Genomic DNA, 23832 nt, shown 5'->3' with positions numbered 1-23832 from the left:
TGCTTATTTTATTTTTCTTTTCTTTCTCTTTATCTGCTTTCTCTGCGTTGTCCACCAAGAAGAAGGATGAGGAAGGGGACGATAGGAGAACAGGACAGGAGAGAAAAAGGCAGGTAATGAGGTGGTAAGGTAGGAGGACAGTTGTTAATCTTCAGATTAACAACTGAGCTCTATGAGAAATTAATGAAAGCTATGAAATCCATACATGTAGTACTTGTATTACCATGAACCAATCTTGTTTTTGTTGTTTTTATTTTTTTTTCTATTATTTATTTTCCCTTTTGTTGCCCTTGCTGTTTTATTGTTGTAGTTATAATTGTTATTTTGATGATGCCGTTGTTGTTGGATAGGACAGAGAGAAATGGAGAGAGGAGGGGAAGACAGAGAGAGAGGGGGAGAGAAAGACAGACACCTGCCGACCTGCTTTACCGCCTGTGAAGCGACTCCCCTGCAGGTGGGGAGCCGGGGGCTCGAACCGGGATCCTTATGCCGGTCCTTATGCTTTGCGCCATGTGCACTTAGCCCGATGTGCTACCACCCGACTCCCTGTTTTTATTGTTGTTGTTTTTTTTTTAAAAAAGGTCCTAGAATACAAACTGGTTTAATTATTTTAAAGAAAAATTAACAGCCTAGAAATAGCTCACCTGGTAGGTCACAGAGTATTCATGGATGAAGCTCTCTGGCTCTATTGCCAATGTAGCTAAGTGTTAATACTCTGGCTTTTTGTACTGTTTCTCTCATGATGTGAAACACTAGCTCATATGAGATAATATAAATTTTAAAGTTTGTTTATTTATTTATTTTGATGGAGACAGACAGACACTGAGAGGGAAGGGAGAGACAGAGAAGAGAAACACCTGCAGCACAGCTTCAACACTCTTGACAGTTCTCCCCTACAGGTGGGGACCAGAGACTTGAACTTCATGTGTGCTCAGCCAGCCAGGTAAGCCACCACCTGGCACCTATAATCATATGCATATTTTTTATTGTGACTAGGGTTAACTTTGGGGCTTGATGCCTACACAATCTGAAATTGTACTTTGTAATAACAATCCTGTAAAGCAAAAAAAAATTTTTTTTTTAATGAATTGCTTATAAACAAAAGACAGAAGGGTTGGGAAGACGGCAGAATAGTTACATAAAAGACTTTACCCCTGAGACTCCAAGGTCCCAAGTACCATCCCTGACACCACACAAGCCAGAGCTGAGTTGTTCCCTGGTAGAAACAAAAAAACAAAAGGGGCCAGGTGGTGGCACACCTGGTTAAGCATTCACATTACAGTGTGCAAGGACCCAGGTTCAAGCCCTTGGTCCCCACCTGCAGGTGAAAAAGTTCATGAGTGGTGAAGCAGGATTGCAGGTGTCTGTCTCTTTCCTTCTCTATCTCTCCCACCCCTCTCAATTTCTGTCTCTTTCCAATAATAAATAAATATTTTTTAAAAGACTTTAAAAAAAAATAAAAGAATTCATGGGCAAAGTGGTAACTCACTCAGTAGAGCATACAAATCTGGGTTCAAGCCCCAGTCTCCACATGGGAGCATCTGTAGGGAGGAGGCACTTGGCAAGTTATGGAGCAGTGATACATGTGTCTCTCCTCTGTCTCTCTCCCTCTTCCACTACCCCACTCTGTCTCTTTATTCCTTAAAGAAAATAGGGAAAGTAGCTGCCAGGAATGGTAGAGCTATGAAGGCATCAAGCACCAGCAATATCTCTGGTGGCAGAGAGGAAGGCAGAGAAGGAAGGAAGTCAAATGTTACAAATGGATTAACAAAAGGGATTGCATAGTGCTCACATTACCATGTGCAAGGACCAGGGTTCAAGGTAGTGCTCACATTACCATGTGCAAGGACCAGGGTTCAAGGTCCCTGGTCCCCACCTGCAGGGGGAAAGCTTCACAGTGAAGCAAGGTGACAACTGTCTCTCTACTCTCTCCTGCTCTATCTCCCCTTCCCTCTCAAATTCTCTTTCCAATAAATAAATTAATTTTAAGTAAATAAAAATAAAATCATAGATAAAAATCTATAGATAGATTAACTAGAACAAAGACTTAGCAAAAATATCAGAACCATAGCCTGCATTAATCCTTTAATATTTTTTTTTGGAGGAGATAATTTTTCAAACCCACCATGAAGATTAAAAATATAACTGAACAGCCAAGCAACTGTTTTGGTGTAAAGGATCTGAGGATATCACCTTTGCAAGACCTGCTCGATGAGCTCCTTTAGATTCCATATACGCGAGGTATTTGTTGAATTCTCGGAACTCTTCCATGGAGGGTCTGAAGGTCATGATCTTACAGCTGGGGTTGAGAGGACTCTCCGCCTCAGCCACCTCCATGATGGCTGGGACAGTCTCTGCAGAGAAGATGATAAGGTTATCTGAACTGAATTCCTATGTGATGAAGTCAGTGTTCATCTCTCCCCAAAGTAATATTAACTCCCCCAAAATAAATTCTTCTCTTTTACTTACTTATGCACTGTTATATGGGGGAGGGGGAGGGAGAGATATATTTTACATAATTGGACATGGCAAAGGGAAGGAAAAGGGGGAAGGGGGAGGGGGAGGGGAGAGGAGAGAAAGGAGTGCAAAAAGAATAGGCAAGGAGATAGAGAATGGAGAAGGAAAAGGGGAAGGGAAAGAAAAGAGAATGAGGGGGTCCGGCTGTAGCGCAAAGCCCAAGGACTGGCAGAAGGATCCCGGTTAGAGACCCTGGTTCCCCACCTGCATGGTCGCTTCACAGGCGGTGAAGCAGGTCTGCAGGTGCCTGTATTTCTCTCCCCATGTCTTCCCCTCCTCTCTCTGTCCTATCCAACAAAGAACGATATCAACAATAACAATAATAACCACAACAAGGGCAACAAAAGGGGAAAAAAATGGCCTCCAGGAGCAGTGGATTCATGGTGCAGGCACTGAGCCCCAGCAATAACCCTGGAGACAGAAAAAAAAAAAAAGAAAAAGAAAAGAAAAGAGAATGAAAATGAAAAGAGAGTGGAAAGAGAATACAGAGATAAGAACTATTACTAAACATTCCTCCTCCCAAGCTCCAGCTCATGACATTAAATCACTGACCTAATTATACTGTTCACAGAGGGAGAGGTAGAGAATTTTATTTGGTAAAATAGCACAGGAAATCTTGGTGGTGAGTGTGGTACAGTGTATATCCATATTTACATAGAACATATGTATATGCATATGTTTACACATACACATATGTGACTATACTCTTAAAATCTTTTATTATTGGAGCCAGGTGGTGTCACACTCAGTTGAGTACACGTTGCAGTACACAAGGCCCAAGTTCACGTCCCTGGTCCCCACTTGCAGGGAGAAAGCTTCACAAGTGGTACAACAGGGCTGCAATTGTCTTTCTCCTCCTCTATCTTCTCCTTCCTTTCTCTGTCTCTAGTCAATAAATGAACAGATAAATTTAAAAAATAATTAATAATACAGTTTTTAAAAATCTTTTATTATTGCAAACCCAATGTTTAATCAATTTTTATTTACACTAATTCCCAAAAGAAAAACACAAAACAACTAGGGCAAAAAGTCCTTAATCTACCATCAAAAAGTACACAGAAAGTAATATTTTTAAATATTAAAATTCTCCTGTAAACCTTAAAAAATAATATCCTCCTGGTTAGAGTAAGTTTTCTGGACAGGAGAAATAGCATAATAGTTATGTAAAAATATATTCATGCTTGGGACTCTAAAGTCCCAGGTTCAATCCTCCATCATTACCACATCAGAGCTGAGCAGTGCTAGGTGCCTGTGCATATGGTAATGCATTCTCTCTCTTTCTCTTATGTTTATTGAGAGAATAAATATTCTGGACCAGAGAGACAGCATAATGGCTATGCAAAGGGATTTCATGCTTGAAGCAGAGTTCTCCTGTTTGCCCCCAGGAATTCCATAGAGCAAAGCAGAGCTGAGCAGAGCTCTGGTCTCTCTTCCTGTGTCTGCTTCATTAAAGTAACTATAACATCTATTTTTAAACTACACACATGCCCCTCATGTAACAGAAGTTATGAAATATTTTTTTTAAAAATGAATTTTTAACTTTTCAGGTTTACAAAAGATGTCATTCCTCTTTGTCAGTTCTGAAAACTCTTATGCACCTGTATAAAGGATGAATAGGAAACTGACAGCATCCCAGTAGAGTTTATTCAGGTGTGCCACTGCCTGTCGTAGCATGCTTTCCTATAATTTAAAAACCAACCATCCAGAAAAACCACCAAGCTAAATAAAGTAATAGAGATAGAGGAAGGGATAAAGTTTTCATCTTTCCAGTTCACTATATAGAAATGGAAAAAAGCTTCAGTACAAAACTGTAAAGAGGAAGGAGTAACTAAATCCACCTATGTTCATTAAAATGACTTCTTTTTTTTTTTTTCCCTCCAGGGTTATTGCTGGGCTCGGTGCCTGCACCATGAATCCACCGCTCCTGGAGGCCATTTTTCCTCCTTTTTGTTGCCCTACTTGTTGCAGCCTCGTTGCGGCTATTATTGCCATTGTTGACGTTGCTTTGTTGTTGGATAGGACAGAGAGAAATGGAGAGAGGAGGGGAAGACAGAGAGAGAGGGGAGAGAAAGATAGACAGACACCTGCAGACCTGCTTCACCGCCCGTGAAGCGACTCCCCTGCTGGTGGGGAGCCGGGGGCTCGAACCGGGATCCTTACGCCGGTCCCTGCGCTTTGCGCCACGTGCCCTTAACCCACTGCGCCACAGCCCGACTCCCAAAATGACTTCTATTTTTTTTTTTTCTGTAACTATTAAAACTGATGAGCCCTCAAACAGGCTAAGGGCATCATATCTCACCCTTCCAGTGCTCTGTAAAATAAAATAAGATAAAATAGACTTAAGATAAGAATGTACCAGATGTGGATTTGAGAGACAGCATAATGGCTATGCAAAAGGATCTCATGACTGAGACAACAGATTTCAGCACCACCATAAACCAGAGCTGTGCAGTGGTAAAATAAATAAATTACTACATGAAAGAAACAACATCCTCAGCAGTAGAAATTTTAGAAATATCGCAGGGATGGAAAATAATTTTAATCTGATTTGTGCTTTAAAAGAAAAGGTTACAGATCTTAGGAGGGAAAAAAAAAAGAGAAAAAAAAAAGGAGGTGGTGTGGTCCAGGAGGTGGCATAGTAGATAAAGCATTAGACTCTAAAGCATGAGGTCCTGAGTTCAATCCCCTGCAGCACAGGTACTGGAGTGATGTCTGGTTCTCTCTGGTTCTCTCTCTCTTTCTCTCTCTCTCTCTCTCTCTCTCTCTCTCTCTCTCCCTCTCTCTCTCTCTCTCTCCCTCCCCCTCCCTCCCTCTCTCCCTCCCTCCTTCCTACATTTCTCATCAATTTAAAAAAAAAAAAAGTAGGTGATAGGTTTTACCTACCACCAAAACATAAATTTAATTCTGCTATGAATGATTCCCTTCAGGAAACATTTAATGAACACTTGATGTGTACAAGCACACGGAATATAAAGGCGGATAAGAAAAACTGGCAAATCTGCACCAGAAAGCAGTCACACATAGTTACACCCCACTTCCTGTCTCAGCAGTACAGCCAAGCAGCAAACAACAAATTCTCTTAGAACAAAGACTTCCTTTAAAAAAAAAAAATTTAAGTTTCATCTGCATGACAAAAAGGACGACTCACAACTGGGGGAAAGGGTGGGTAAAAACTGCAGACTTAGGTCAAGCTGCAAAAAGAGATCTGATTCATTTAACTGTTTAAGAATTGCCCATCTCACAGCATACAGATAAGAATTAGGAATATCAAAGTTAAGCACTATTTCCCTTTATAAATATACAATCTAAAAGAAAATAATCTGGGGAGTGTTGCGGTAGCGCAGCGGGTTAAGCACATGTGATGCCAAGCGCAAGGACCAGTTTAAGGATCCCAGTTTGAGTCCCCAGCTCCCCACCTACAGGGGGAGCCACTTCACAGGCAGTGAACCAGGTCTGCAGGTGTCTGTCTTTCTCTCCCCCTCTCTGTCTTACCTAACAATGACATCAGTAACAACAACAATAATAACTACAACAACGATAAAAAACAACAAAGGCAACAAAAAGGGAAAATAAATGAATATAAAAAAAATTAACAAAAGAAAAAATAATAATCTGCAAGGAGACAGATTCATATACAGCAGAAAATACTTGTTTTCTCCCTGACTTGGAGAGAAGGCATACCAAAGAAAAAAAATCTTCCAGGACACCTCTCACCCAGTTCTCTTCACACTTGCCCAGATGTACACATAAAAAAAAAAATTATATATATATGTTTCAGGATGAAAGTCTCACCTAACCTCTAAACAGATACTATAACACACAGGCACCCATACTGAGCCTTTCTATAACTATCTTAAACTTACCAGCACCACACAGCAGACATTAATACTTTTTTTTATTTTTTATATTTATTTTCCCTTTGTTGCCCTTGTTGTTGTAGTTATTATTGTTGTTGTGTTGTTGTTATTGATGTCATCATTGTTATATAGGACAGTGAGAAATGGAGAGAGGAGGGGAAGACAGAGGGGAAGAGAAAGATAGACACCTGCAGACCTGCTTCATGGCCTGTGAAGTGACTCCCCTGCAGGTGGGGAGCCGGGGCCTCAAACCCGGATTCTTACACTGGTCCTTGCTCTTCGCGCCATGTACACTTAACCCACTGCGCTACCGCCCAACTCCCCCAGACATTAATACTTAATGTTCCAACAATACTCACTGGCTTGTGCTTCTATAAACAAATAAAACTCTTGTGCTTTTGCCCAAATTATTCCCTCCCAATGGAGCAGATTTTACCTGTTTCTTCACTGCAAACTCCTCCACCCACGAGATTCCCATTCCCAGGCAGGTCTGACTGAGCCATCCTGTGTCTCTACCTTCCTCTATCAATTTCTCTTACTGCACTTGACACTTCCAACTACATACTGCACTTTTTTTTTTAATTGCCACCAAGGTTATCTCTGGGGCCTGCACTAAGAATCTACCAATCCTGGAGGCCTCCCCCAACCCTTTTACAAATAGGACAAAGAGAAATTAAGAGGGAAGAGAGGGAGATAGAAAGAGTGGTCCAGGAAGTGGTCCAGTGGACTCTCAAGTGTGAGGGCCTGAGTTGATCCCCAGTAGCACAGGTACCAGTCTAATGTCTGGTTCTTTCTTCCCCCCCCCCCCCGTCCTACTCACTAATAAATAAAATATTTAAAGAGAGAGAGAAAGACAAACAAGAGAGAGAGAGAGAAAGACAAACACCTTCAGGCCGGCTTCACAGCTTATGAAGTGTCCACCTGCAGGTGGGGAGTAGGGACTCAAACCCAGGTCCTTACATGGTAATGTGTGCATTCAGACAGATGCACCACTGCCCAATCCCCTGACTGAACTCTTTAAGATCGTCAAGGGAAAGACAGACTCTTCGTGTGTCTTCCCCCCCTCCCCCACCAGAGCATTGTTACAATTAAACCTGGAACTTCAGGTGCCTCAGACATGAAAGTACACTGTACGGCCCTGGAGGTGACACAAATGGATAAAGTGATAAGACTCTCAAGCATGAAGTTTTAGGTTTAATGCCCAGTATCACAAGTGCCAGAGCACTTTTCCTCGTTTGCCCTCCTCCTCCTCCTCCTCCTCCTCTACTCAGTGATAAATTGGAAAGAAGGATTTGTCCATTGCATAAACCACTGCCTCCCCTACCTTACCCTTAATTTCCTTATTCCCTGACATCTAGTCTAGGATCCAGTTTGGCTTGTAGTAAATACCACAATAAATATCTGCTAACTGAATGAAGAAATAAATGCTAAGATTATGAGTATTTACATAAAATATACTAAATGTGGAAAAAAGGAAAGCAATAGCTGGAAAGGAAAGGAAGAGGAGAAGGGAAAGCGAACACTCATTAGCTTCACTGGGTTAACACTCATTAGCTTCACTGGGTTAACACTCATTTGCTTGACTGGGTTAACAAAAAAAAAAAATTAAGTCTTAGAATTAGAAAACCTAAACAGTGACAAAAGGAGAGTCCAAGATACCTCTGTGGAAACATCTGATATGGGCAGGGGTAGATAGCACAATGGTTATGCAAAGAGACTGTCATGACTGAGGATTCGAAGTCCCAGGTTCAATCCCCTGCACCACCGTAAACCAGAGCTCATCAGTGCTCTGGTTAAAAAAAAAAAAAAAATCTGAAATATTCTTCCCTTGCCCAGAGAAATAAGGGAGGCATGAATACGTCTCTAAACAGAACAGGAAGCCAATAGAGAGAAAACTGGAAATCCAAGAAATCATTCAACAAAAGCTATTGAATGCCTGAACACTAGGAAGACATTCAGGAAAGAACAAAAGCCAAGTTCAACATTAATGGAGTGAAACCAATCATAGTTAAGTACTTTGAAGATATCAGGGTAAGGGGATAGAGTGCAGAGAGGATGGGCTGCTATTTTATACAGAGTAGACAAGGGAAGACATCAGGCATCTGAGGCCTGGAGGAAGGAATAAATCAAGCAGAGATGTGGAACTAGAGCATTATAGGCTGAGGCAGCTTTAAAGTGACTGCTGGACCTTTAAAAAAAGCAAGGAAGGACTGTGGAAGGAGACAAGAAATTTAACATTATTCTTAGTGAGCTGAGAAATACTCTGGGGCTTCTTCCTTCTTATATATGCATACCATTTTTGGTATTCTAGCATGTTTCCATTAAAAGAGCCAACACTTTTTTTTTTGTAAAGAACCTAATTTAAAAAAAAAACAGATTTACTTGTTTATGCATAATACAGAATGAGAGAGAGAGGCAACAGCATCATCAGCCAGCTCTGACAAATAGTGTCATAATACTACTGATTAAACCTGGAGACCCTGGGCTTCACAGAACAATGAGAAGTGATAACTTCACACCTATGATAATGCCATATATAAAAAAAAAAAAAAGAAAGAAAGAAAGAAAGAAAGAGAGAAGCAAGTGCTGGTGAGGATGTAAGGAAAAGGGAACTCTTCTACACTGTTGGTAAGAATGAAAACAGTTCGATCCCTAGAGGAAATAGTACTGAGATTCCTCAGAACATTAAAAACTGACAATTCCTCTCCTAGAGATTTTAAGAAAACAAAGAGGAGCAGGTCTGCAGGTGTCTTTCTCTCCCCCTCTGTCTTCCCCTCCTCTCTCCATTTCTCTCTGTACTATCCAACAACAACAATAGTAACTACATCAACAAAAAAATAACAAGGGCAACAAAAAGGGAATAAATAGATTATTTTTTTTTTAAAAAAAAGGTTGTAGAATATATACACAATAGAATACTACTCTACTCATCTGTAAGAAAGGATGAAATCACAGCCCAGGAAGTGTCTTAGTGGTTATAGTGCTGAACTGACAAACATGAGGCCCCAATTCAATCCTGGATATCACATTTGCCTGAGTGATAATCTGGCACGCATTCGCGCACTTGCGCATGCTCGCACTCGCTCGCGCTCTCTCTCTCTCTCCATATATATATATCAAAAAGGACAACAGCAACAAATGCTGGAGAGGCTGTGGGGACAGAAGAACCCTCTGCACTGCTGGTGGGAATGTAAATTGTTCCAGCCTCTCTGGAGAGCAGTCTGGAGAACTCTCACAAGGCTAGACATGGACCTTCCATATCACCCAGTAATTCCTCTCCTGGGGATATACCCCAAGGATTCCATAATGCCCAACCAAAAAGATATGTGTACACCTATGTTCGTTGCAGCAAAATTCATAATAGCTAAAACCTGGAAGCAACCCAGGTGCCCAACAACAGATGAGTGGCTGAGAAAGCTGTGGTATACATACACAATGGAATACTACACAGCTATTAAGAACAATGAACCCACCTTCTCTGACCCATCTTGGATGCAGCTAGAAGAAATTATGTTAAGTGAGCTAAGTCAGAAAGATAAAGAAGAGTATGGGATGATCCCATTCATAAACAGAAGTTGAGAAAGAAGAACAGAAAGGGAAATTCAAAGCAGGAGTTGACTGAATTTGGAGTAGGGCACCAAAGAAATAACCCTGGCTGGAGGGTGAGGGTGAATGTTAAGTTTCATGGGGGGGGGGGGGGACAGTCTTTTGGTGGTGGGAATGGTGTTTATGTACACTCCCATCAATTTGCAGTCATATAAATCACTATTTAATTAATATGAGAGGGGGAAAATTGATTGAATATCTCATTATTTTTTAAAAATGTAGCTTTATCAATTTTCTGTCCCTTGAGTTTTTCCTTATCCAAATCTGTCATTACTATAGGTAATAAAGCTACTAGAATAAAATTCCCAGCCCCTCTCTTTCTTTCTTATTTATTTCTCTGAGCAAAGCAGAAAAATAGGCTTAAAGTGCTCTTGCAATAATATTTCCTAGTCAGTAAAAGAATGTTACATTTTGCAAGAAACAGCTCTATAATATTCAGTTGAGGGTGATGCAATAATCATTTTTTAATGTTATATCCAAGTGAGTAACAATAATAGCTGTGAAGACTATTATTTTGCTTCTACAGAACTGGTCCTCAATGGATTTGAGACTACCTAAGCCAAATAATTGTATTTATAGTAAGTACTCTATAGATTTTTTTTAATAAACTAAATATTTTTTTCCTTAAGTGAAGACAATTCTTAATTTTTTTATTGTTGTAGTTATTGATGTCATTGTTGTTGGATAGGTCAGAGAGTAATGGAGACAGGAGGGGAAGACAGAAAGGAGGAAAGATAGAAACCTGCAGACCTGCTTTACCGCTTGTGAAGTGACTCCCCTGCAGGTGGGGAGCCAGGGGCTCAAACCAGGATTCTTATACCAGTCCTTGCACTTTGCACCACCTGAGCTAAACCCGCTGTGCTATCGCCCGACTCCCAAGTGAAGACAATTCTAACATTAACTCTTATTTGTATAAATTTCTGAAGTTTTTTTTTTTTTCTGGAAAAAAAAACATTCATGAGGAAAAAATAGCTACTCTTCTTATTCTAATATATTTCTGTATAAATAACAAAACTGAAGCTGATAGCTTTATGCCGACTGTAAGTCGTGTTTGTGTGTGTATGTGCATTTCCCTGTGTACATCTGTTTTTCTGACTCTAGTTCCATAAACAATTCCTGTTATAAAATCTGAAAGTCCTCATCATGTGAGTATCAGTTACTTAGACAATACAGAACTGTCCTGCAATGCTACCTGGTTCTGGAGAGAACACTCTAGGATCTACCAAAGTGTGAGCTCCTAGGAGCTACAGCACTCAATGGTTAAGCAGAAAGAAAATGAAATCAAGGCACAATCACCAGCTGTGTCAGTGTTAGAAGGATGGCCTCCAGTGTTAAACTGGGACTACAAATCCAGAAAGAATACTATTCTCTCATTTTAAGCTTTACTAGTTGGTAATAGTTTGTTACAGCAGCCCTAGCTAATTAAAAGAACCACCAAGAGCCAGTCTGTATGGAAAAAAGTTAACACACCAAGTTTTCCAACCCAGTCTTATCAACAGTAAAGCTCATCTGATTTCATTTTTCTAATTCATTCTAGAGTTGGGTAGAAATAGAAAGTGGAAAACCACCTTGAAAATTCTACCTTAATCATTATCCTACTTAATTATGCCTATCTAAGCATTAAACAATAAATACATATACCTGGCTTTAAATGTTAACCTCTACAGTCATGCCATGACATCACAGGACTTAGGTCCTAAGTCAGAAAGTAAGACAGCAAAGAAAATATCTTTTTGCCTATTTATTGATAATCTTCTAAGTGTGCTTCATTCTTTTGCCAGAAGCCCAGGCAGCTTTGCTGTACCCTTTCAGTGCTATTAAAATTACCACTTCAGTTCTTACTTCAGTCTAAGGAGACAGGGTGGAATAGGAATGAAAAAGTAGATCTAGGGAGATGTTTCTGGGATAGAAGTGTCAGGCAACAAATGGATCTGTGTCACCCTGCCCAATTTTTTTTTTTTTAATTTCATTGCACTTGGTTTTAGGTTGGGTCTCAGGAGTAGGTTCCTGAGGAGAAAAGATCCAATTAAGTACATAAATTCTCTCTATTAATGTATACTTGCCAACTAACAGTCTTGATCACATGCCTCTTATATCCTTAGTGAATGGGAACAGAGAAGTAAAATTTCTGGGCCCTCCCCTTTTCTTGTTCAGAACATCTCTGGCAAGATTAATAGATGTGGGGGCCAGGGAAGTGGCACAGTAAGTATAGTACATACTTTGGACAGAACCCTGGTTCAATTCCCAGCATAGCCTATGACTATGAGGGCTCTAGACCCTCTGCCTACCACGTAAAATGAGACAGACAGACAGACAGACAGACAGACAGAAGACACACACAGGCATTGAGGCTATCATATCTTAGAATAAGTACGCAGAAGTGGTGAAATGACCCAAGTACCCTTGGTTCCATCTAGCATCACACTCCTTTTCTTGGTCAAACTACATCCATGCCTGAACTTCAGTGAGGAAACAGAAACAATTATCCTACATGCAATGCTCTAGGCGTAATTATCACTAGCTTCAAATAAGCAACTTTCTCCCAGTGCTAAATATTACATATAATATATGAATTATGTGTTCATGTTAGTCTTACATCTATTTATCAAATACACTGAGTGAAGTTTTCATTACATCTGTTTTTTCCATGCTGTCTCCTACATTGCCATAAGTACCCATCAGTAATCCCCACTGAATGCATCTCCATGGTACTTCCAACAACACAATACAGCAACCTAAAGGAGTGGGGTTAAATCGTTAAGCACAAATTCAGAATGATTTCCAAACTATATTGCTGAATTTAAACTGCAAAGTGCATGAGTCTAGAGATAGCTCACCAGGTAGAGTTCATTGTTACCATGAGCAAAGAACCTTTGGGGCTGTCAGAAAAGTCATAAGGTATTTTTGTTTTTCTATGCAAAAATGCAACAGGACTTTTTTGACAAGCCAATATTTCAAGGCTCCAGAAACACATGGGAGTACCATTCACAGAGGAAATTTCTCATTCAGTAAATTTCTGGCAAAATTAACTAATATGGGGGCAGGGGAAGTAGCCTATCACCTGGCAGTGCCCACTCTAAAAGGCATAAAAGTAGCATTGCAATAGATCACCTATTACATATGAAATGTGGTTTATAAATGCTACATCTCAACTAACAGACCTAGGCAACTTTGAAGAAGTGATTCTATGGTTGATCAAGAAATGTATAAGATGTAACTAGAACATTTTTTCAAAAAGCAAACAATCACAGACTAATGAAGACAGATCACTTAAAAAAAAAGTTTTGAGTTAAATAGTGACGGAAGTATTGGAGTTCTACTTTTATTTTTAATTTCTGTAAGTCTGAATTTATTTCTAAATAAAAAGTTAAAAACTAGTAGGGCACCAAAGTAAAAGCCCTGTGGTGAGGGGGAGGGGTAGACCTTCAGCTTCCTGGGGCAGTGGGGTGTGGGGTGTGGGGGGTGGGGATGGGAGTGGGTGGGTGGGATGGGACAACAGTCTTTTGGTGGTGGGAATGGTGTTTATGTACACTCCTATTAAAGTGTAGTCATATAAACCACAATTCAATTAATGTGAGAGGGGAAAAACTGATCATATGTCTAGAACTTTTTAAAACACAGACTGAGTCTTTTTAATACATAGGCTGAGTCTGGTATGTTGACTCTCTCAAAAGCCTAGACCAGGTAGAACAGAAGCAACCGGTGGCACATCTATATACAAGATGCTGGGTATTATACAGCAAACCCTAACAAAGGAAATTTTCAAAGTTAACCCAATTACCAAATGTGATGATAACAATAACTATCCATTGTCTTCTTGAACCCTAAGACAGCAGGAACCTCACATTCCCACTATAGAGCCATATTTCCCCCAGTCCTGGAACCTTAGGGTGGGTCCCACTTTCCTGCATGCTTCTCTCAATTCATATCAAATAATACTGCATCCACTGATCGCAACCTAATCAACGCAACAAGTGCCAGCCACCCCAGCATGCTTCACTTCAGACTGTGTCCAGAGACTTCAGGTGTGGAATGACAACCTTTCAGCTTCATCACTCAGGTGAGACCTTTCCTTTCATAGTGTGCTCTAATTCCATTCCAGGTGGTCCACTCCCCAATAAAGTCCCCAAACCTAGATATAGACCAGGTCCCCTGAGATAGAGCAAATGTTTACACGAGTCCAAAAACCAGGGAAAAATATATGCCTGAAAGCAGATGTACACAAGAGTCTGCAGAGAGTACCCCCCCCCCAACACTTCATCTGCACTATTCCAGCCTTTAGGTCCATGACTGGTCAACAATTTGTTTGGCTTTGTATGTTAACTCTCTTTGTAGCCACCAGGTCCCAGATGCCAGCATGAAGCCGACCAGACTTCCCTGGACTGACGACCCCACCAATGTGTCCTGGAGCTCTGTTTTCCCATAGACCCACCCTACTAGGGAAAGAGAGAGGCAGACTGGGAGTATGGATCGAAGTCAATGCCCATGTTTAGCGGGAAGCAATTACAAAAGCCAGACCTTCCACCTTCTGCAACCAACAATGACCCTGGGTCCATACTCCCAAAGGGATAGAGAATGGGAAAGTTATCAAGGGAGGGGATGGGATATGGAGTTCTGGTGGTGGGAACTGTGTGGAGTTGTACCCCTCCTATCCTACAGTTTTGTTAATGTCTCCTTTCTTAAATAAATTTAAAAAAATAAATAAATAAATGTTAAAAACTATTGAGAGTTATAAGAACAAGGGAATTTTGAAGTAGGGGAGTGACAGAAGTCACAGAGGACTCTGCAGTGTGCTATGAATCTGGCTGTTATGAAGAGAACTACCATGCTAGTCTGACAAGGACTGGAGAATTCATACATACATATAATGTGTGGTACATGTGTGCACACATCTGTGTATGTATATGTTTAGATAATTTCTTAGCTTGGCATAATAAGAGCCCTTCAGAACAATAAGATGGCAGTAACAATGAACTCACAAATCATGGTTTCTAAATTATCACTCTCCACTAAAAAGAACCAGGGCTTCTTAGAAAAGACTGAGTCCAGGTATGTCTGGGAACATCTTGTGCCAGGAAGGAAGGAAATACTCAAAAAATGGAGACATGTCAAATACAAAAAAAAAAAAAAAAAGGGGGTCAGGCGGTGGCGCAGTGGGTTACGCGCACGTGGCGCAAAGCGCAGGGACCGGCGTAAGGATCCCGGTTCGAGCCCCCGGCTCCCCACCTGCAGGGGCTAGTCGCTTCACGGGCGGTAAAGCAGGTCTGCAGGTGTCTATTTTTCTCTCCCCCTCTCTCTGTCTTCCCCTCCTCTCTCCATTTCTCTCTGTCCTATCCAACAACAAAGCAACGTCAACAATGGCAATAATGGCTGCAACAACTAGGGCAACAAAAAGGGGGAAAAAATGGCCTCCAGGAGCGGTGGATTCATGGTGCAGGCACCGAGCCCAGCAATAACCCTGGAGGGAAAAGAAAAAAAAAAGTTAAATAAAAGGGATTTTTACTCACTATATCTGGGGAAAAGTAATGCACTACCATCAATAAGCAAAACAGAAACCACAAGTTCATAAATAAATAAATAAGTATATATATATAGTACAAAATAGTGTAAAAGGCCAAAACTCTATAATATTCCTTTTTTATTATTCCTTTTATTATTATTTATTATTATTTGATTTATTGGACAGACACTGGCAGAAATCAAGAGGGTAGGGGGAGATAGAAAGGGAGAGATAAAGAAAGACACCTGTGGTCCGAGAGGTGGCGCAGTGGTAAAGCTTTGGACTCTCAAGCATGAGGTCCTGAGTTTGATCCCCAGCAGCACATGTGCCAGAGTGATGTCTGGTTCTTTCTCTCTCCTCCTATCTTTCTTATAAATAAATAAAATCTTTTTAAAGAGAGAGAGAGAGAGAGAGAGACCTGCAGCACTGCTTCACCATTTACAAAGCTTTCCCTCTGCAGGTGGGGACCAGGGGCTTGAGAAAAAATTCCATGGGATAGATTCAAACATCTCTGCAGGCATGATGGAGGATGCTAACAGAAGCTCTATGTGCTCTAACAGTGATGATTTTTAAAAGAAGGTTTTATTTCATGAATAGGTAGATGTGGTGGGGGCAAGGTGAGAGTGTTTTGCAAACATCTATCACAGGGATATAAGAAATCGTACTGATCTGTCACCAACGATACTGTAATCACTAATGACCATGAAAATTTGTTTCACCAATAAGATCATTTATATGACTAAAATGCTTGCTCACAGTTACAAACAGCTAACAATGAGATGTGAGCCTGAGCTGAGATCCTAGCACCCATATTTTTTAACGCCCATATTTATAACTACTGTGCTATTTCCTTGATCTTTCCTCAACTATCTATGTGACAAAACCCATTTCTCAAAGTTTATCTTATGTGTGGGCTTCATTACGGAACCTTTCTTGGCAACACACAAACTTATCAGTGTCCTTTTTAAATTTTTAAGATAATTTATATTAATGAAAGAGAATCAGAGCATCACTCTGATACATGCAGTACCAAAGATCAAATTATATTTATTTGTTTGTTTGTTTGTTTGTTTGTTTATTGGGTGAACCAGTCAGAAATCCAGAGGGAAGGAAAAGACAGAGCGGGGAAAAGACAAAGACACCTGCAGCACTGTTTCACCGCTCGTGAAGCTTTCTCCCTGCTGGTAGGGACCAGGGTCTTGAACCTGGGTCCTTGTGCACTGTAATGAGAGTGCTTAGCCAGGTGAGCCACCACCCAGACCCCCTTAATCTTATTTTTAAGATAAAAGGTAACAAACCATCTTCCATACCTATCTTCATTAGTGAAATTAAACTGTAATTTTCCTTATTTAAATTCTCCTATTCTATTTAAGGTATTAAATGTGCTACCTGATTTAAAAAAAAAAAAATAGAGTTGGTAAGTATTCCTAAATAAGGGAAACTGACTTTGGGGGGGTTAGAGAGGGACTGGAATTAAGTACTAACATAAAAGCTATTTAATGGTGTATTGCACCAAAGTAAAAGACTCGGGGGGGGGGGGTGGTACAGGTCCAAAAAGGATGACAAAGGACGTAGTGGAGGCTATATTGTTATGTGGAAAACTGAGAAATGTTATGCATGTACAAACTATTGTATTTACTGTTGAATGGAAAACATTAATCCCTCAATAAAGAAATTTTTTTAAAAATTAAAAGAAAAAAAAGCTATTTAAATCCCTGGGGGAAAGACTATGAAAGATGACAATGGGAGTGAATTTGATATAGGCATTGATGATAAATGATACTTGAGTTGAAAAATAAATTTTAAAAGTGAGCTATTCTTGTACGGAGATCAGGGAAAAAGTAATAGCAACACTGACATGAGAAATAAGTGATTCAAGGGGTAGACGGCCTGCAATAGGTTAAGTGCAGGTGGCGCAAAGTGCAAGGACAGGAGTAAGGATCCCTGTTCAAGCCCCCCCAGCTCCCCACCTGCAGGAGGATCACTTCACAAGCAGCCAAGCAGGTCTGCAGGTGTCTTATCTTTCTCTCCCCTTCTTCCCCTCCTCTCTCGATTTTTCTCTGTCCTATCCAACAACAATAACATTAATAATAATAATAACCACAACAATGATTAAAAGGGGGGGAAATAGCCTCTAGGAGCAGTGGATTTGTGGTGCAGGCACCAAGCCCCAGCAATAACCCCTGAGGGGGGAAAAAAGTAAATTTAACACTGTATCTGATTGTGAGAGCCATGATCCATATGAAAGGAGTTAAAGAGAAATTCTGGCTAAGGAGAGCATAATGGTTATGGTTCTTTTTCTTTGTTGTTAACAGCAAAATAAGTATCTCAACTATATACCCTTTCTTCATTTTTTTTTTTTTTTTGCCTCCAGAGTTATTGCTGGGGCTCAGTGCCTGTAAATCTACTGCTCCTGGAGGCAATTTTTCCCATTTTGCTGCCCTTGATGTTGGTGTTATTGGTATGTTGCCATTGCTATTGTAGTTGTTGGCTAGGACAGAGAGAAACTGAGAAAGGAGGGGAAAACAGAGAGGGAGAGAGAAGGATAGATACCTGCAGGCCTGCTTCTACGCCTGTGAGGCATCCACCAGGCAGGTGGGAGAACCAGGAGCTGGAACCCAGATCCTTGCTCTGGTCTTGCATTTTGCATCTAGCACCATTTTTAACCCACTGCACTACCATCTGCCCCTGCCCCCATCTTCATTTTATGATCTTTTGTGGGGAGGAACTGTCCATTTGAAAAATCCCTTCCAAAAGAAAAATATTAAGATGTTACATAATGTTATAACTTCATTAACTACTCATTGAGTACTGACACCTTACTATAATGAACCTATTAAAAAAAACCTCAGGCCGGGCAGTTAAACACACTAGTTGAGCTCAACCACGCCCAATGACTGTGGTTCAATTCAATACACACACACACACACACACACACACACACACACAATATGGGGTAACAGTCATGAGAGATGAGGCTGGTCTGGAGGTCTTTTACTCTATCTCTCCTTCCCTCTCAATTTTTTCCTGTCTCTGTTAAAATAATAATATTTTTTTAAAAAACTAAAGCTTCCATAGAGATTCTCATTCCAATAAACCAGCACCATGACCACCCTAGAAAGTCACCTGCTTGACTCTGTATTATACCTTAATACATACTGCATCATTTTTCATTCTTAAAGTTCTCTAACACATTAGCAGGCTATGATTATTCCCATTTGAGAAATGATGAACTAAGGCTCCAAAATAGAAATAGCTTTCCTAGGTTAGTCAGCAAGTTGAGGAAATTAAGTGATTACTGGTTGTATGTTTAGCGTCCCCAAAACCAAGGCCCCAAATAAAACTTTTCTCCCCAGAAAGAAAGGAAAAAAGAAAAGACAAAAGAAAGAAAAAAGGGGAGATGGAGGAAGAGGAAGAGGGAAAGTGGGAGGGGAAGGAAAAAGGGAAAGAAAAAAAAAAACAGAAAAGAGGGTGGAGGGTAAATAGCATAATGGTTATGCAAAGAGACTCTCATGCCTGAGGCTCTAAAGTCCCAGGTTCAATACCCACCCCCCTACCCCCATAAGCCAGAGCAGATCAGAGAAGGAAGGAAGGAAGGAAGGAAGGAAGGAAGGAAGGAAGGAAGGAAGGAAGGAAGGAAGGAAGGTCACTTTACCGGCGGTGAAGCAGGTCTACAGGTCTATCTTTCTCTCCCCCTCTCTGTCTTCCCCTCCTCTCTCCATTTTTCTCTGTCCTATCCAACAACGACGACATCAATAACAACAATAAAAAAAACAAGGGCAACAAAAGGGAATAAAATAAATATTAAAGAAAAGTTTTTTTAAAAAGTGGTGAATTAGAACTGCAGGTGTGTCTCTTTCCCTCTCTGTCATCCCCTCCCCCTCAATTTTTCTCTGTCTCTATCCAATAATAAATAAAATAAATAACAACAAAAACATGAGTAAGGGAGAAAGCATAGTGGTTATACAGAGAGATTCTTGTGCCTGAGGCTCCAAAGTCCCACGTTAATCCCCCACACTGCCAGAGCTGAGCAGCAGTCTGGTAAAAAATAAACAACCAAAATGGCATAAATAAATAAATAAATGTAATGTTTATTAAATGTTCCTGAGCACAAGAGCAAAGTAACATGCTTTAAGACTTTTTAAGTTTCCATCCCCATCAAGATCCCAAGCACATTTTTTAGGAGAATAGAAAAAATGCTACAAATGTTTATCTGGAACCAGAAAAGACCTTGAATTGCCAAAACAATCTTCAGAAAAAAGAACAGATCCGGAGGCATCACACTGCCAGATCTCAAACTGTATTATAGGGCCGTTGTCATCAAAACTGCTTGGTACTGGAACATGAATAGACACACTGACCAGTGGAATAGAATTGAGAGCCCAGAAATGAGGCCCCACACGTATGGACATCTAATCTTTGACAAAGGGGCCCAGACTATTACATGGGGAAAGCAGAGTCTCTTCAACAAATGGTGTTGGAAACAATGGGTTGAAACATGCAGAAGAATGAAACTGAATCACTGTATTTCACCAAATACAAAAGTAAATTCCAAGTGGATCAAGGACTTGGATGTTAGACCAGAAACTATCAGATACTTAGAGGAAAATATTGGCAGAACTTTTTTCCACATAAATTTTAAAGACATTTTCAATGAAACGAATCCAATTACAAGGAAGACTAAGGCAAGTATAAACCTATGGGACTACATCAAATTAAAAAGCTTCTTCACAGCAAAAGAAACCACTACCCAAACCAAGAGACCCCTCACAGAATGGGAGAAGATCTTTACATGCCATACATCAGATAAGAGTTTAATAACCAACATATATAAAGAGCTTGCCAGACTCAACAACAAGACAACAAATAACCCCATCCAAAAATGGGAGGAGGACTTGGACAGAATATTCACCACAGAAGAGATCCAAAAAGCCGAGAAACACATGAAAAAATGCTCCAAGTCTCTGATTTGTCAGAGAAATGCAAATAAAGACAACAATGAGATATCACTTCACTCCTGTGAGAATGTCATACATCAGAAAAGGTAACAGCAGCAAATGCTGGAAAGGGTGTGGGGTCAAAGGAACCCTCCTGCACTGCTGGTGGGAATGTCAATTGGTCCAACCTCTGTGGAGAACAGTCTGGAGAACTCTCACAAGGCTAGAAATGGACCTACCCTATGACCCTGCAATTCCCCTCCTGGGGATATATCCTAAGGAACCCAACACACCCAAAAAGATCTGTGTACACATATGTTCTTGGCAGCACAATTTGTAATAGCCAAAACCTGGAAGCAACCCAGGTGTCCAACAACAGATGAGTGGCTGAGCAAGTTGTGGTCTATATACACAATGGAATACTACTCAGCTGTAAAAAATGGTGACTTCACCGTTTTCAGCCGATCTTGGATGGACCTTGAAAAAATCATGTTGAGTGAAATAAGTCAGAAACAGAAGGATGAATATGGGATGATCTCACTCTCAGGCCGAAGTTGAAAAACAAGATTAGAAAAGAAAACACAAGTCGAACCTGAAATGGAATTGGCGTATTGCACCAAAGTAAAAGACTCTGGGTGTGGGTGGGTGGGTGGGTGGGGAGAATACAGGTCCATGAAAGATGATGAATGACATAGTGGGGGTTGTATTGTTAAATGGGAATCTGGGGAATGTTATGCATGTACAAACTATTGTATTTACTGTTGAATGTAAAGCATTAATTCCCCAATAAAAAAATTTTTAAAAAAAAGACTTTTTAAGTTTCCTCCTAGGATGTGGAGCCGTGAATGAAGAACTGTAATCACAAGCTTGCTGAGTTCAATCCCTGGCATGGCATGTGCAATAGTGATGTTCTGGTTTGTTCATTCTCTTTCATTAATAAATAAAACTATTTTAAAAGATTTTCTAAGGTTTATTTATCTATGTAGTTTATGAGAAAGAGAACAAAGATGGTCCAGGAGGTAGCATAATGGATAAAGTGCTGGGCTCTCAATCATGAGATCCTGGAAGCATATGTACCAGGGTGATACTCTGGTTCTCTCCCTTTCTCTCTCCCTCTCTCTCTTTCTCAATCTCTCAATCAATATCTCTCTCTCTCTCTCTCTCTCTCTCTCTCTCCTCTTATTCCTCTCATTAATAAATATAAAAAAAATTATAGACTTCCAACCCCCACCCCTTCCCCATTTCTCAATCAAAATAGAAATTTAAAAAATTCTGTGAAAAATGGGATAGTTATACAGGCACCAAACTCTAGCAGTTATCCTGGTGGCGAAAATATAAAGCAGAATTTGGCGTAAGCAAAATAGCTCCCCTGAACAATATATCAGCTTCATAAAACCTTGGTTGGAAGCATGGAGGAAGCTTTGGTGTTATGGTGAGTGTCAAAAAGTCAAAAATCTGCCCAGGGCAGTGAAGTTCTAGCAATAATAACAACAAAAATTAACACTGATTTTAATAAATAAATAAAATTCCCCTCAAAAAAACTGAAACAATGAACTTACCAGAGTTCATTGAATACTGCCAGAATATTATGAACTGAGAATCTCAGTAAACTGTCCAAATTTCTGTCAAAGGTTCCTCTGAAGGTTAAACAGAAAAAAAGCAAACTAGGTCAGATAAAAGACTTGCAAAAATAAAGTCTGCACCAACACTTACCCACTCAAAGGGATCCCTCTGACCTTGCTGAAGATTAGACTCCCAAACTAGAACAAGGCTGACATTTAATAAGAAACAAAGGTATAGCTTCATGACTAGAATTTAAACAAATGTCTAGTTGGGGGTGGGGAGGTACTAAAAGATAGATAAAAGAAGGGTCAAAGTAAAGAAACTGGTATTCTTTGTCTTTGTTCAGCAGGAGAAAAGGTACCAACAGAAAGCTGGTTCTGAGTACTCAAGGTCAGAGAATATCAGGAAGTGAAAAACAGCCTCTTCAGTACTCAACTACCCATCTCTACCTGCTGGGACCTGTCAGCTAACAATGTGAATGTGATCACTCATGTGCTTTCCCAGGGACCAAAGCTTTCAAGAAAAAGTCCTGTAAGATCAGACAAGCATGCTTATATCAGATTATAGTTCTTCTTGTTGAATTTGATTAGGGAAAAACATTGAGAGCATCAGTCCCCAGATACCATGGACATATTCCACATGGATTGAAGTAATTCGTATTTCTTTCTTTTTTCTTTTTTTTTCAAATCATTCTGAGTTTTTTTTATTTCTTTTATTATCTTTATATTGAAAGAGACAGCCAGAAATCGAGAGGTAGGGGAGAGAGAGAGGGAGAGAGAAAGAGAGACAGCTGCAGCCCTGCTTCACCACTTGCAAAGCTTTCCCTCTGCAGGTAGGGACCAGAGACTCAAACCCAGGTTGTTGAGCACTGTAACATGTGCACTCAACCAGGTGTGCCACCACCCAGTCCAAAGTAATTCATATTTCTAAACCTATAATGTTGAAAATGAGAACTGTGAAGTCCCCTAGAAGTACACACACACACACAGCCAAGTTACCTGTCCTCCTTATGTTATTTCTAATTTCGTGTTCCTAGTTTATTCTAATAAATCAATATACTAAAAATTTTTAAATCTATTTTGAACTATTATCAAATATATTTTTCAAATGTTTTTAATCTAAGGGTGAGTGTTAAAAGAATAGTTTCAGAGGGTCGGACACTAGGCACAGTGGGTTAAGTGCACATGGCACAAAGCGCATGGACGGGGCAAGGATCCAGGTTCAAGCCCTGCAGTGGGGAAGGGGGGTTCACTTCACAAGTGGTGAAACAGGTCTGCAAGTATCTCTTTCTCCCCTTCTCTGTCTTCTCCTCCTTTCTCAATTTCTCTCTGTCCTATCCAACAACAAGAGCAACAAAAAGGGGGGTGGGGGGGATGGCCTCCAGGAGCAGTGGACTCATAGTACAGGCACGGAGCCCCAGCAATAAACCTGGATAAAAAAAAATTTTTTAAAAAAGAATAATTTCAACAATTTCAGGGCCAGCAAAAACAGTTCATTGGGATAGTATGCTGTGTCCATGACCTAGGTTTAAGCCCAACCTCCACCACAATGAAGGAAACTCTGGTAATTGGTTTATTTCCCCCTCTCTCTGCCTGTTTGTTTCAATCTTCCTATCTAAAAAATGTCACGTCAAATAAATGAAGCCTTGGGGATGACAGAGAGAGAGAGAGAGATAAACATTTTCAAACATAGTTTTGAGAAATGTATTGATGATTACACATTTAAATTATGTGTTGAATTTAATTTTGCTTATAGATATCACTATAACTAGACAATTTCTAAGTTTAGCAGAAAGAAAATATCACCTATATATTCTCTACATTATCCAAAATCCTCTCCACACCTTTAACTC

General features: G+C 40.2%; 1 protein-coding gene across 1 annotated transcript in view; it reads right to left on the bottom strand.

Annotated features, from left to right (window-relative positions):
* The window catches only part of KDM4C (lysine demethylase 4C), a 397677-nt gene that overhangs the window by 362381 nt on the left and 11464 nt on the right, over positions 1–23832 (bottom strand). Inside the window, exon 2 of the mRNA XM_060199547.1 lies at positions 2194–2354. Within this exon, the coding sequence (XP_060055530.1) occupies positions 2194–2337 (144 nt within the window). The 5' untranslated portion in view covers positions 2338–2354. The remainder of the gene's footprint in view (positions 1–2193; positions 2355–23832) is intronic.

Source organism: Erinaceus europaeus, chromosome 10, assembly GCF_950295315.1.
Source record: "Erinaceus europaeus chromosome 10, mEriEur2.1, whole genome shotgun sequence".
In the NCBI taxonomy this organism is placed as follows: Eukaryota; Metazoa; Chordata; class Mammalia; order Eulipotyphla; family Erinaceidae; genus Erinaceus; species Erinaceus europaeus.
This window is presented reverse-complemented; position numbering and strand designations above follow the sequence as displayed.